Genomic DNA, 14,826 nt, shown 5'->3' with positions numbered 1-14,826 from the left:
CCTAAAACACTCAGAACACCTTAATAACGGCATAGCAACAGTTTAAAACACTCAGAACGCCTTAATAACGGCATAGCAACAGTTTAAAACACTCAGAACGCCCTAATAACGGCATAGCAACAGTTTAAAACACTCAGAACGCCCTAATAACGGCATAGCAACAGCCTAAAACACTCAGAACGCCTTAATAACGGCATAGCAACAGTCTAAAACACTCAGAACGCCCTAATAACGGCATAGCAACAGCCTAAAACACTCAGAACGCCCTAATAACGGCATAGCAACAGCCTAAAACACTCAGAACACCTTAATAACGGCATAGCAACAGCCTAAAACACTCAGAACTCCTTAATAACGGCATAGCAACAGTTTAAAACACTCAGAACGCCCTAATAACGGCATAGCAACAGCCTAAAACACTCAGAACGCCCTAATAACGGCATAGCAACAGTTTAAAACACTCAGAACGCCCTAATAACGGCATAGCAACAGTTTAAAACACTCAGAACGCCCTAATAACGGCATAGCAACAGTTTAAAACACTCAGAACGCCCTAATAACGGCATAGCAACAGCCTAAAACACTCAGAACGCCCTAATAACGGCATAGCAACAGTTTAAAACACTCAGAACGCCTTAATAACGGCATAGCAACAGTTTAAAACACTCAGAACGCCCTAATAACGGCATAGCAACAGCCTAAAACACTCAGAACACCTTAATAACGGCATAGCAACAGTTTAAAACACTCAGAACGCCTTAATAACGGCATAGCAACAGTTTAAAACACTCAGAACGCCTTAATAACGGCATAGCAACAGTTTAAAACACTCAGAACGCCTTAATAACGGCATAGCAACAGTTTAAAACACTCAGAACGCCCTAATAACGGCATAGCAACAGCCTAAAACACTCAGAACGCCCTAATAACGGCATAGCAACAGTTTAAAACACTCAGAACGCCTTAATAACGGCATAGCAACAGCCTAAAACACTCAGAACGCCCTAATAACGGCATAGCAACAGTCTAAAACACTCAGAACGCCCTAATAACGGCATAGCAACAGTTTAAAACACTCAGAACGCCCTAATAACGGCATAGCAACAGTTTAAAACACTCAGAACGCCCTAATAACGGCATAGCAACAGTCTAAAACACTCAGAACGCCCTAATAACGGCATAGCAACAGTCTAAAACACTCAGAACGCCCTAATAACGGCATAGCAACAGTTTAAAACACTCAGAACGCCCTAATAACGGCATAGCAACAGCCTAAAACACTCAGAACGCCCTAATAACGGCATAGCAACAGCCTAAAACACTCAGAACACCTTAATAACGGCATAGCAACAGTTTAAAACACTCAGAACGCCTTAATAACGGCATAGCAACAGTTTAAAACACTCAGAACGCCCTAATAACGGCATAGCAACAGTTTAAAACACTCAGAACGCCCTAATAACGGCATAGCAACAGCCTAAAACACTCAGAACGCCTTAATAACGGCATAGCAACAGTCTAAAACACTCAGAACGCCCTAATAACGGCATAGCAACAGTTTAAAACACTAAGAACGCCCTAATAACGGCATAGCAACAGTTTAAAACACTCAGAACGCCCTAATAACGGCATAGCAACAGTTTAAAACACTCAGAACGCCCTAATAACGGCATAGCAACAGTTTAAAACACTAAGAACGCCCTAATAACGGCATAGCAACAGCCTAAAACACTCAGAACACCTTAATAACGGCATAGCAACAGTTTAAAACACTCAGAACGCCCTAATAACGGCATAGCAACAGTTTAAAACACTCAGAACGCCCTAATAACGGCATAGCAACAGCCTAAAACACTCAGAACGCCTTAATAACGGCATAGCAACAGTCTAAAACACTCAGAACGCCCTAATAACGGCATAGCAACAGTTTAAAACACTCAGAACGCCCTAATAACGGCATAGCAACAGTTTAAAACACTAATAACGCCCTAATAACGGCATAGCAACAGTTTAAAACACTCAGAACGCCCTAATAACGGCATAGCAACAGCCTAAAACACTCAAAACACTCTAATAACGGCATAGCAACAGCCTAAAACACTCAGAATGCCCTAATAACGGCATAGCAACAGTTTAAAACACTCAGAACGCCCTAATAACGGCATAGCAACAGCCTAAAACACTCAGAACACCTTAATAACGGCATAGCAACAGTTTAAAACACTCAGAACGCCTTAATAACGGCATAGCAACAGTTTAAAACACTCAGAACGCCCTAATAACGGCATAGCAACAGCCTAAAACACTCAGAACGCCCTAATAACGGCATAGCAACAGTTTAAAACACTCAGAACGCCCTAATAACGGCATAGCAACAGCCTAAAACACTCAGAACACCTTAATAACGGCATAGCAACAGTTTAAAACACTCAGAACGCCTTAATAACGGCATAGCAACAGCCTAAAACACTCAGAACGCCCTAATAACGGCATAGCAACAGTCTAAAACACTCAGAACGCCCTAATAACGGCATAGCAACAGTTTAAAACACTCAGAACGCCCTAATAACGGCATAGCAACAGTTTAAAACACTCAGAACGCCCTAATAACGGCATAGCAACAGTCTAAAACACTCAGAACGCCCTAATAACGGCATAGCAACAGTCTAAAACACTCAGAACGCCCTAATAACGGCATAGCAACAGTTTAAAACACTCAGAACGCCCTAATAACGGCATAGCAACAGTTTAAAACACTCAGAACGCCCTAATAACGGCATAGCAACAGTTTAAAACACTAAGAACGCCCTAATAACGGCATAGCAACAGTTTAAAACACTCAGAACGCCCTAATAACGGCATAGCAACAGTTTAAAACACTCAGAACGCCCTAATAACGGCATAGCAACAGCCTAAAACACTCAGAACACCTTAATAACGGCATAGCAACAGTTTAAAACACTCAGAACGCCCTAATAACGGCATAGCAACAGTTTAAAACACTCAGAACGCCCTAATAACGGCATAGCAACAGTCTAAAACACTCAGAACGCCCTAATAACGGCATAGCAACAGTTTAAAACACTCAGAACGCCCTAATAACGGCATAGCAACAGTTTAAAACACTCAGAACGCCCTAATAACGGCATAGCAACAGTCTAAAACACTCAGAACGCCCTAATAACGGCATAGCAACAGTTTAAAACACTCAGAACGCCCTAATAACGGCATAGCAACAGTTTAAAACACTCAAAACACTCTAATAACTAATAACGGCATAGCAACAGTTTAAAACACTCAGAACGCCCTAATAACGGCATAGCAACAGCCTAAAACACTCAGAACGCTCTAATAACGGCATAGCAACAGCCTAAAACACTCAAAACACTCTAATAACGGCATAGCAACAGCCTAAAACACTCAGAACGCCCTAATAACGGCATAGCAACAGCCTAAAACACTCAGAACGCCCTAATAGCGGCATAGCAACAGCCTAAAACACTCAGAACGCCCTTATAACGGCATAGCAACAGCCTAAAACACTCAGAACACCCTAATAACGGCATAGCAACAGTTTAAAACACTCAGAACACCCTAATAACGGCATAGCAACAGTCTAAAACACTCAGAACGCCCTAGCAACTGCATAGCAACAGCCTAAAACACTCAGAATGCCCTAGCAACTGCATAGCAACAGCCTAAAAATATTTTTAAAAGAAAGAAAGAAAGATAGCAGTAATGTGTTTTAGTTAAAGCTCGTGTCTAATGATCTGGATGGAGAATCACTTCATGAGTGTCTCTGACAGCAACAGGCATCTGACTGAATGATGATGATGTTTGATTCTCAGGTGGGCCAAACCAACATCAGTCACATGTTGACCCCACGGGGGCGTGTCTACGCTGAGGTCACGCTTACCCAGATCGCACCTGGAGAGTTTCTGCTCATTACAGGCTCCGGGTCTGAGCTTCACGATCTGAGGTGCGTCCAAACACACACACACACACACACACACACACACACACACACACACACACACACATACATTTACTACTGTCTGAGAGCTGAAGGGAGCCAGTGTGTGTAAAGTGAGAATATGTGAAGAAGTGTGTGTGTCAGTAACAGCTGTCTGGTTTCTGCCCCTCATCTCATCCAATCAGAAAGCAGCACACTCTCCTCTCCACTGACACACACTCGGCGCCCCCTTCTGGATGAAAGTGAATTGACCTGCAGTACTGAGAGACTAACAAATGGAGCTGTTAATAACTGCTGCTTAATTAATTAATCCTCAAACCAGAGCTGACAGTGATGAAACCTTCAGTGAGTCGAGTGTGTGTTGTAAATGATTCCTCAGATCATGTGTGTTGTTGAGATCAGATGACCCAGTTTCACCTGCTAAACAGCTAAAAAAAAACATCAGGCTTGCAAAAACACTAGCAACTGCTCAAAAAACACCTTGCCAGTGACCCATAACACCATAATGTCATGGCCACAGGTTTGTACGGACAAACAGAATCTAGTTATTAATGTGATGCGTGCCGCGGCGGTTCCTGTCTGTTTCAGATGGATCGAGCGCGAGGTGTCTGATGGCGATTATCACGTGAGTGTGTCTAACGTGACGGATGAGATCGGCGTTTTGGGCATCGCCGGGCCGAAATCACGGACGGTTCTTCAGAAACTGACAGATGAAGACATGAGTGACGCGGCGTTCAGATTCCTGCACTGCAGATCCATTCAGCTGGCCGGCGTTCCCGTCCGCGCCATCCGGATATCCTACACAGGTGATCAGTACAGGCTGACTGACAGAACTTATGCAAATGAGCGGCTGTCCTCATACAGTGTGTGTGTGTGTGTGTGTGTGTGTGTAGGTGAGTTGGGCTGGGAGCTGTACATGGACATGAAGAACATGTCGGCCGTGTATCAGGCGCTGATGGAGGCGGGACAGGACGAGGACATCGATAACTTCGGCACATACGCCATGAGCTCACTGAGACTGGAGAAGGGCTTCAGAGCCTGGGGAGCCGAGGTCCTGCTCTCACACACACACACACACACACACACACACACACACACACACACACACACACACATGCATTTTTTACATGACATACATGTGTGTGTCATGTAAACATCTTACTGCGATTACAGGACATAATCTCATCTCAAGCATCTGTTCTGTTTTTTCCAGATGAACTGCGACACGAATCCTTTAGAAGCCGGTTTGGACTATTTCATCAAACTCAATAAGGTAATAATAAGACGTCTCCGTTCGCTCTCTGAGGTGTGAGCCGGATCTCACGGCCGATCTGATGTTTCCAGCCTGCAGATTTCATCGGTAAACAGGCCCTGCTGGAGATCAAGGCTCAGGGTTTGAGCCGTCGGCTGGCGTTCCTCACGCTGGACACGGACGACATCGACCCGGAGGGCAACGAGACCGTCTGGCACAACGGCCAGGTAAAGACGTCAGCATGTGTCGGAAAGTCTTTTCTTAGCAAAACAACCGACTGGAAAGAGATTACGTAAGAGTTTATCAACTCACAGTCACATGACCAAAATAAATAGAGGGGAATGTTCTGGAGCGCAGAACAGAAAAGGATAGATGTTATAATAGTGATTTTATAATATAAATCCAAAAGCAAAACTTATGAAAAGAACTATATTAGGGAGTGGTCCTCTGCAGCCATCTGCTGGTTATACTGGTAATATCAGGTCATTTTTCAATACTGTTGTTTAAAAGTATTTGTTGTATATCCGTGTTTCTCCATGGAGGTGGTCGGGAACACGACGTCGGGATCGTACAGCTACACCACGCAGCAGAGCCTGGCGTTCGCGTACCTGCCCGTCCATCTGATTCACGTGGGTCAGCAGGTGGAAGTGGAGCTTCTGGGCAAGAAATACCTGGCGACGGTCACTCAGGAGCCGCTAGTCCTCACAGAACCCACCAGAACCCGCCTGCAGAAGAAGAGCAAGAGAAGCTGAAGACCAGACAAACCGGACATGACCTTAATGACCTTTTATAAACACATTCAATGATGTGACGACAGAATCAGACTCAGTGTGAACGCTTCGTCTACATGAAAACCTCAAAATCTGTGTTAAAAAGCATTAATAATTGAAAACACTGTGATGTTTTGCTGCTGCTGAAACATTGTCTTGATGTCCAGATTCTGTGAATGATTTCTAGTCTAATTTGACAGTATTTTGTGTTCAGAGTTTCGAGGGTCCGACTAACTGACGAGTCTTACAAAGAGCCAGAGAAAACTTTAATAAAACACAATCTCAGATGATTCCAGAATGATGTTGACCTCTTATTATTCTGTATCTCTGTACTCCGTTTTCAGTGTCTCCTCTCTGACAGGATTAATCGTAGAACGAAAGTTTCTGAAGAATTTAAATGTTTAGAATCATATTTATCGTAGTACAGAGGTTCAAAACTGAACTGAAAATCAATTCTTGCCTGATGGTGCGAGAATTTGAATTTAAGGAAGTGGAATTCAAATGGAATAAAGTTTTTATAACTGATACAAGCGTATTTTCTATGAATGCATTTAATATTTAGTATGAGTTCATATTTATTAATGAATATTAATTTTATTACCGAGGGCTGTCACAAGGTATTCGAGAGATGTCACATGACTATTTAATATTCATAACCACACCCTCACCATTGAAATATTCACCATAAGGACCATCAGCGGAACTAAATTTAAAGTAAATTTAAATATTGGTTGTTTTTGTTCCGTTAAGAAATGTAAATGTCGGTTTAATCATAGAACAAAAGTTTTTGAAAGATTTAAAAGTTTAGAATCATATTTCCCGTAGTACAGTGGTTCAAAATTAAATTGAAAATTAATTATTTCCTGATCGTGTGATAATTAGAATTTAACAAAATGGAATTCAAATGGAATAAAGTTTATATATAATTGCTGTGTGTATTTTTATGAATGCATTTAATATTTAGTATGGATTAATATTTATTAAGCTTGGTTAATGAATATTAATTACGTTACAATACTGAAGGCTGTCACAAGGTATTCGAGAGATGTCACATGACTATTTAATATTCATAGCCACGCCCTCGCCATTGAAATATTCCCCATAATTAATGTCAGCGGAAATAAATTTAAACTAAATTTATATGTCGGGATTTTTTGTTCCATTAAGAGGTTTAAATGTTGATTGTTTTTGTTCCGTTTAGAAATTAAATGTCGGTTTAATCACAGAATGAACGTTTTTGAAAGATTTAAAAGTTTAGAATCATATTTACCGTAGTAAAGTGGTTCAAACCTGAACTGAAAATGAATCCTTTCCTGTGTGAGAATTTAAATTTAAGGAAGTGGAATTCAAATGGAATAAACTGCTGTAAGTGTTTTTTTATGAATTTATTTAATATTTAGTATGAATTAATATTTATTAAGCTCAGTTAATGAATATTAATTACGTTATGAAGGCTGTCACAAGGTACTCGAGAGACATCACATGACTATTTAATATTCATAACCACGCCCTCACCATAGAAATGTTCCAAGGAACGTCAGCGGAACTAAATGAATATTCATGAGCTGGGACTTCTCTGATTTTGAAACTTCCCTCTTTTGCTGTATTAGTTTGAGATTGTTCAGTTTAATCAAACATGATCCGTTTGAATTCAGCGTGTTGAGAGGAATCAGAGTTTGTCTGTGAGCGACTCTTCCGTGTTCGGCTGAGAATGAAGCTCGCGCTGTGTTTTCTGCTCGCTTCTGTCGCTCGTGTCGCGGCCAAACCGCCGAATATCGTGTTTATTTTGGCGGATGACTTCGGCTGGAATGATGTGGGATATCACGGTTCCGAGATCAGAACTCCTCATCTGGACCGTCTGTCCGGTCAGGGGGTTCGGCTGGAGAATTACTACGTCCAGCCGCTGTGCACTCCATCCCGAAACCAGCTGATGACCGGCCGCTACCAGGTCAGAAATTAATTAATTATCAATGAATAATTAATGAGTTACACAATCATATTCTCTGAGAAAGTATTGTGTAAGTGTACAGTAAGTTAATGTGTTGGTAAGAGTTCAGAACTGAACTGAAAAGGAATTCATTTCCTGAATTTGAATTTAAGGAAGTAGTTCAAATGGGAAAAAAAAAAAAAAAAGTTTTTTTGTTAATGCATTTAATTTTTCAGTATAAATTATCTATAAAAATGCATGTTAATGTGCATGGGTCATGCATATTCAATCATTTATTTAAGTTCAGTTGCATGCACATGTTTACCATAAGTACCACAGTGTATTTGACTGTAGTGTGTGTTGTGGTCAGATTCGCACGGGTCTGCAGCATCAGATCATCTGGCCGTGTCAGCCGTACTGTGTTCCTCTGGACGAGAAGCTTCTGCCGGAGCTCATGCGGGACGCCAGCTACGACACGCACATGGTGGGCAAGTGGCATCTGGGCATGTTCCGGAAGGACTGTCTGCCCACCCGCCGGGGCTTCCAGACCTTCTTCGGTAGGTGCGAGAACCAGGATCAGAGTCCAGAGGAACCAGGAACAGACGCTTTATGTTGGTCATGTGGTTGTGTTTGTCTGTCTGCAGGTTACCTCACGGGTTCAGAGGAGTACTTCACTCATCACAGATGTAGTTTCATCGCTCCTCTGAACGTGACGCGCTGCGCTCTGGACCTGCGGGACGGGGAGGACGTGGCCGTCAATTACACGGGTCAGTACTCGACTGAACTCTTCGCTCAGAGAGCCGCGGACATCATCACACGACACCCGCCTGAGAAGGTACACATGCTCTTAAACACAGACACGTGAAGAAACGTGTCACATGAGTCTCATCTCAGACGTGTTCTTCCTGTTCATGCCAAAACTGATGCTCTTGCTCTGACCATATGGTACTAATGTTATTTGTGAAGGTCTTAAAAGCCTTAAATTTGATTTTAAAAACCCAGATCAGAAAAGGGAAATGCATCCGTCTGACCATGTGTCTCTATAAGGAAAAAGATTATTAACTTAGGAAAGAAATATCAGATATGAATGCGCTTCATCTCTCATGAACGACACAGAGGAGTTTTTGGTTTCTCTTGCTCTGCAGCCGTTGTTCCTCTATGTGGCGCTGCAGGCGGTTCACGGCCCCCTGCAGGTTCCCAAGCGCTACGTCGCCCCCTACAGCTTCATCAAGGACGATCATCGGCGCGAGTACGCGGGGATGGTGTCGGCGATGGACGAAGCCGTAGGGAACATCACTCGAGCTCTTCAGGACGCTGGACTGTGGAACAACACTGTTCTCATTTTCTCAACAGGTACTGAGAAGCTCTAGAAGCTCAAAGATGTGCGTGTATCTGTAGAGCATGTCACACAAAACACATCAGATTTACTGGAAGTCACACTTCTATAATGGCTATATTGTATTTATGGTGTTGTCTATACACCAGTGACTCTGAGACAACATCAATGCAGTTAAGAGATTTAAACATCGCTCGCTTTTGTTTTATTAACAGATTTTAAATTTCAGTCGGTTAAGAAATCTAAATGATGTTCGTTTTTGTTGAGATTTAAATGTTGGTTGTTTTTGTTCCGTTAAGAGATTTAAATATTGGAATATTTGCAGGGGTGTCAAACTCATTTTAGGTCGAGGGCCGGATTAGAAAAAAATAACCATGTGCGGGCCGAATTATTAATAATAATAAAAAAACCTTAGTGCGCTGAAAGTTGAAATTATGCTACATAAGACACCTGCACAAAACACAATCAGCAGACGGACTGAGTGAAAATGCAAATTCACTCTCTGACAGTAGGTGGCGCTTATGGAACAGCAGCAATATAGCGATTTATGACTAGTGGACTAGTGCATCTCTGTTTTTTATTATAGTTCAAATCATCCGCGGGCCGGATTCAGTCTGTTTTATTCCGTTAAGAAATTTAAATATTGCAATATTGATTGAAATTTCAATTTAAGAAATTTAAATGTTGTCCAGTTTTATTCCATTAAGAATTTTAAACGTTGGTCATTTTTGTTTTGTTAACAGATTTAAAATTTTGGTCAGTTAAGAAATTTACATGATGTTCATTTTTGTTGAGATTTAAATGTCGGTCTGTTTTATTCCATTAAGAGATTTAAATCTCATTATTTAAATTTCTTAACGGAACAAAAACAATGCAATATTGGTTGTTTTTGTTCCGTTAAAAATTTTAAATGACGGTTAATTTTGTTTCATTAAGAAATTTAAATATTGGAATATTGTTGTTTTTGTTCCGTTAAGAATTTTTAAATGTTGGTTGATTTTGTTCCATAAAAAATTTGAATATTGGAATATTGTTTTATTTTATTTTTATTTATATATTTTATATAATATATTATATATTATATTTATATATTGTTGTCCAGTTTTGTTTCCGTTAAGAGATTTAAATTTCGGTCGGTTTTATTCCATTAAGAGATTTAAATGTTGGTCGTTTTTGCTTCATTAAGAGATTTAAATCTTGTTGTTTTGGTTCAGAAATTTAAATATTGCTATATTGGTTGTTTTTGTTCCATTAAGAGATTTTAAATGTCGGTTGATTTTGTTCCATTAAGAAAATTAAATATTGGTTGTTTTTGTTCCGTTAAAAGATTTTAAATGTCGGTTGATTTTGTTCCGTTAAGAGATTTTAAATGTCGGTTTATTTTGTTCCGTTAAAAGATTTTAAATTTCGGTTGATTTTGTTCCGTTAAAAGATTTTAAATGTCGGTTGATTTTGTTCCGTTAAGAGATTTTAAATGTCGGTTGTTTTTGTTCCGTTAAGAAATTTAAATATTGGTTGTTTTTGTTCCGTTAAAAGATTTTAAATGTCGGTTGATTTTGTTCCGTTAAGAGATTTTAAATGTCGGTTGATTTTGTTCCGTTAAGAAATTTAAATATTGGTTGTTTTTGTTCCGTTAAAAGATTTTAAATGTCGGTTGATTTTGTTCCGTTAAGAAATTTAAATATTGGTTGATTTTGTTCCGTTAAAATATTTTAAACGTTGGTCGTTTTTGCTTCATTAAGAGATTTAAATCTTGTTGTTTTGGTTCTGTTCAGAAATTTAAATATTGCTATATTGGTTGTTTTTGTTCCGTTAAGAGATTTTAAATGTCGGTTGATTTTGTTCCATTAAGAAAATTAAATATTGGTTGTTTTTGTTCCGTTAAAAGATTTTAAATGTCGGTTTATTTTGTTCCGTTAAAAGATTTTAAATTTCGGTTGATTTTGTTCCGTTAAAAGATTTTAAATGTCGGTTGATTTTGTTCCGTTAAGAGATTTTAAATGTCGGTTGTTTTTGTTCCGTTAAGAGATTTTAAATGTCGGTTGTTTTTGTTCCATTAAGAAATTTAAATATTGGTTGTTTTTGTTCCGTTAAAAGATTTTAAATGTCGGTTGATTTTGTTCCGTTAAAAGATTTTAAATGTCGGTTGATTTTGTTCCGTTAAGAGATTTTAAATGTCGGTTGATTTTGTTCCGTTAAGAAATGTAAATATTGGTTGTTTTTGTTCCGTTAAAAGATTTTAAATGTCGGTTGATTTTGTTCCGTTAAAAGATTTTAAATGTTGGTTGTTTTTGTTCCGTTAAGAGATTTTAAATGTTGGTCGTTTTTGCTTCATTAACAGATTTAAAAGATTTATTGATAAACAGGATGTGGAAATCTCAGCTGAATTAAATGAAATGATCTTCATTTTAGTGCTGTGAGTGCAGTACATGTTTATTATTAGAACACGTTTGATTGGAGCTCAGAGTATTTTATAGGATTTAATATTTTTATTTTAAAGTTATGTTGATGCAGTTTTGATGGCTGTCAATATTAAAATATGTCTGAGAGGATCAAATGATGAATTCCACATTAGGAAACAAATGAGTCCAAATGAATGATGTTTCTGTCATGATCAGTCCATGAGGTGGCGCTGTTTCCTTTCTGTTGGGGCAGATAACGGTGGTCAGACCCTGACAGGAGGAAATAACTGGCCTCTGCGTGGCAGGAAGTGGACGCTCTGGGAGGGCGGAGTCAGGGGCGTGGCCTTCGTGACCGGACCGCTGATCGAGCAGCCAGGAACTGTCAGTCGAGGGCTCATCCACATCTCTGATTGGCTGCCTACGATTGTGGGTCTGGCTGGGGCGTCGACCAACGGCACCAAACCTCTGGACGGCTTCAATGTGTGGGACACTATCAGGTGACTGTGAGCTGCTCTTCATCATCATCATCATCATCATTACAGACACACCTGCCAGTGACAATACACTGCAAATGATAATTCAAAGGAAAAACTAGATGTTTAATCTTGTTTTAAGCACAAACTCACTACATTATATTCAGTCATTTTGCTTTTCCACTAAATGTATCTTGATTTAAGAATGTTTAGATATTTGTGCTGGAAAACAAGACAATCATTTTTGCACTTTTGCTGATAAACATTATTTAAGCAATGTTGAAAAACATGTTTTTGTCCCAGTTTCTGCCGGTAGGATGTTTGATGATTAATCGAAGAGTGTGTTTGTGTGTTTCAGTCGTGGTCAAGCGTCTCCTCGGGTCGAGCTTCTGCATAACATCGACCCGCTGTATGTGGACGACTCGCCCTGTGAGTGAGGGTTTACACTGAGGCCTGAATCAGGTTTGACTCCCGATCACACATGAGCTGCGTGTCTCTTTCAGGTCCAGGTGACGAGGTTTCGGGCGAGTTCCTGCAGGACTCTCTTCACTCCTCAGCGTCTCGGCCGGTCGCTCTCGGCTCTCGTTCAGAGTTTAACATCTCAGTTCACGCCGCCATTCGCTACAAGAACTGGAAGCTTCTGACGGGATACCCAGGTAACATCTCTACACTGTAAAGTCGTCATGAAAGGGAAGCTGCGCTGTGATAATCGTGGGCTTCTTTCAGGTTGTCCTCTCTGGATCGCGCCCCCTGGTGGCCGTCCGGTGAAGGCGCCTGAGCCGCTGAAGCAGGTGATGCTGTTTAACATCGAGGAGGATCCCGAGGAGCGCGTGGAGGTTTCCCATCAGCGCCCGGAGGTGGTGGCCTTCCTGCTCCGGCGCCTGCAGCTGTACCAGAACCAGGCCAAACCCATCATCTTCCCCCCCGATGACCCGCGCTGTGACCCCGAAGCCACGGGAGCTTGGGGACCCTGGGAATGATGAGGATGATGAAGGCTAGTACTGCGAACAGAGCGGCTGAAGAGCGTCTGTGACGCTTATGAACAGTCATGAAGTTTAGCTGGACATCTTCAGTGTTTATACACATAAATGCACTCGTGTGTGTGTGTGTGTGTGTGTGTGTGATTACAGCTCTCACCTTTAAATCATATCAGTCTTCTGAACATGAATCATTTTTTACCACGATCAGCATCAAATGCGACTGCAGTGTGTGTGTGTGTGTGTGTGTTTTTGGGCTCATGTGAGTTTGTGACAGAATGTTTATTTATTCTGTTTGGTGGCATATAAAGTAAGAAAGCTTGTTTCCGCCATGGAATAAAAAAAGGAAATTTCTGCTTTTTTCTTGCAAAGTTATATCTCACAATTCTGTATTTTTTCCCACAATTAACGTAATTCTGACGTTTTTTCACAATTCTGAGTTTATATCCTGTAATTCTGACCTTTTTTTTGCACTTCTAGCTTTTTTCTCGCAATTCAGATTTTTTCCGCAGTTTTTAAGTTTATATCTCACAATTCTGATTTTATTTTTTGGAATTCTGAGATTATTATATCATAATTGTGATGTTTTTTCACAATTCTGAGTTTATCTCGTAATTCTGACTTTTTTGCAATTCTCGCTTTTTTCTCGCAATTCTAAGTTTATATCTCGCAATTCTGAATTTCATAATTCTGACTTTTTTCCACAATTCTGAGTTCATATCCTGTTTTTCTGACTTTTTTTCACAATTCTGAGTTTATATTATCGTAATTTAGACGTTTTTTTTCACAATTTGGAGTTGATCTCGCAGTTGTGACTTTATTCGCAATTCTGAGTTTATATCGTACAATTCTGACTTTATTCACAATTCTGATGTTTTTTCACAATTCTGAGTTTATATCTTGTAGTTCTGACTTTTTTGCAATTCTTGCTTTTTCTCGCAATTCAGATTTGTTCCCTTGCATTTCTTATACGAATTCAGATTTGCAAGAAAAACGTCAGAATTGCGAGGTAAACAGTCACAGTTACCCTTACCTTGCTAATTCTGTAGCAGAAACAAGCTTTTAAGTGTTTAAAGGAGTAGTTCTCCCAAAAATATAAAATCTGTCAGTATTTGTTCTGAACGAAAGCCAAAAGTTTGCAGATCATTATTCAGCTCTTTTCCATCATCAAAGCATCGTAAGAGTCGTTCATATGACTCGTGAGTCTTCTGAAGCCTGATTCTGTGAGTGAACACTGGCGATCTCCTCCACTGAAGCTGGTGTTTCCCATCATGCATTGGTTCTTGTGTTTTAACCCTTGAGCTCTGGATGAGAAACACTGAGAGGAATGAGGCTCATTCTCACACACACATCAAATGCAGTCAATTAACTCTATGGAAATCCATTTAGCTTTTTTAAAATTGGAACATTTATGGAAACATTGGACAAAATATTAAAAAAATCTTTAAAAAATGTGCGTTTGTTGAGTGTCATATTTGATCCATCGGGCTTTTATGGCTCATATAGTGAGTGAAAATATGGAGGATAAAACTTTTTTTATGCAAAAATAAGCAATTTGCTGCAGATGATGATATTTATATGAACAAAGAGATGTAATTCTGACGCTTTTAAATCAGTGAGAGCTTGATTACAGTACAGCAGATACTGACACAAAATGCATATAAATATTGAGATCGATTTATATTGATCTTTTATGGCTCAGTCTAGGTCCAGTCC

The 14,826-nt window shown here is 40.0% G+C and overlaps 2 protein-coding genes across 2 annotated transcripts in view; both read left to right on the top strand.

Annotated features, from left to right (window-relative positions):
• Nucleotides 1-6,610, top strand: part of dmgdh (dimethylglycine dehydrogenase) — a 17,643-nt gene extending 11,033 nt beyond the window's left edge. Inside the window, exons 11-16 of the mRNA XM_067375259.1 lie at nt 3,849-3,979; nt 4,562-4,779; nt 4,867-5,024; nt 5,187-5,246; nt 5,318-5,452; nt 5,768-6,610. Coding sequence (XP_067231360.1) covers nt 3,849-3,979; nt 4,562-4,779; nt 4,867-5,024; nt 5,187-5,246; nt 5,318-5,452; nt 5,768-5,977 — 912 coding nt within the window. The 3' untranslated portion in view covers nt 5,978-6,610. The remainder of the gene's footprint in view (nt 1-3,848; nt 3,980-4,561; nt 4,780-4,866; nt 5,025-5,186; nt 5,247-5,317; nt 5,453-5,767) is intronic.
• Nucleotides 6,611-7,535: 925 nt separating this feature from the next.
• Nucleotides 7,536-14,557, top strand: LOC137012883 (arylsulfatase B-like). The gene is made up of 8 exons (XM_067376369.1): nt 7,536-7,943; nt 8,293-8,479; nt 8,567-8,757; nt 9,068-9,275; nt 11,914-12,157; nt 12,492-12,562; nt 12,637-12,789; nt 12,860-14,557. The coding sequence occupies exons 1-8, from the start codon at nt 7,707-7,709 to the stop codon at nt 13,111-13,113; spliced, it is 1,545 nt and encodes a 514-aa protein (XP_067232470.1). The 5' UTR covers nt 7,536-7,706; the 3' UTR covers nt 13,114-14,557.
• Nucleotides 14,558-14,826: the final 269 nt, after the last annotated feature.

The sequence above is a fragment of the Chanodichthys erythropterus genome, chromosome 22 (assembly GCF_024489055.1).
Source record: "Chanodichthys erythropterus isolate Z2021 chromosome 22, ASM2448905v1, whole genome shotgun sequence".
In the NCBI taxonomy this organism is placed as follows: domain Eukaryota; kingdom Metazoa; phylum Chordata; class Actinopteri; order Cypriniformes; family Xenocyprididae; genus Chanodichthys; species Chanodichthys erythropterus.
This window is presented reverse-complemented; position numbering and strand designations above follow the sequence as displayed.

What these genes read in the sequence shown, in the direction of transcription:
- LOC137012883 (XM_067376369.1), top strand. Translation starts at nt 7,707, where the DNA reads ATGAAGCTCGCGCTGTGTTTTCTGCTCGCTTCTGTCGCTCGTGTCGCG. An exon ending in CACGACACCCGCCTGAGAAG is followed by an intron (nt 8,758 to 9,067) that starts GTACACATGCTC and finishes CTTGCTCTGCAG; the next exon opens with CCGTTGTTCCTCTATGTGGC. An exon ending in AATGTGTGGGACACTATCAG is followed by an intron (nt 12,158 to 12,491) that starts GTGACTGTGAGC and finishes TGTGTGTTTCAG; the next exon opens with TCGTGGTCAAGCGTCTCCTC.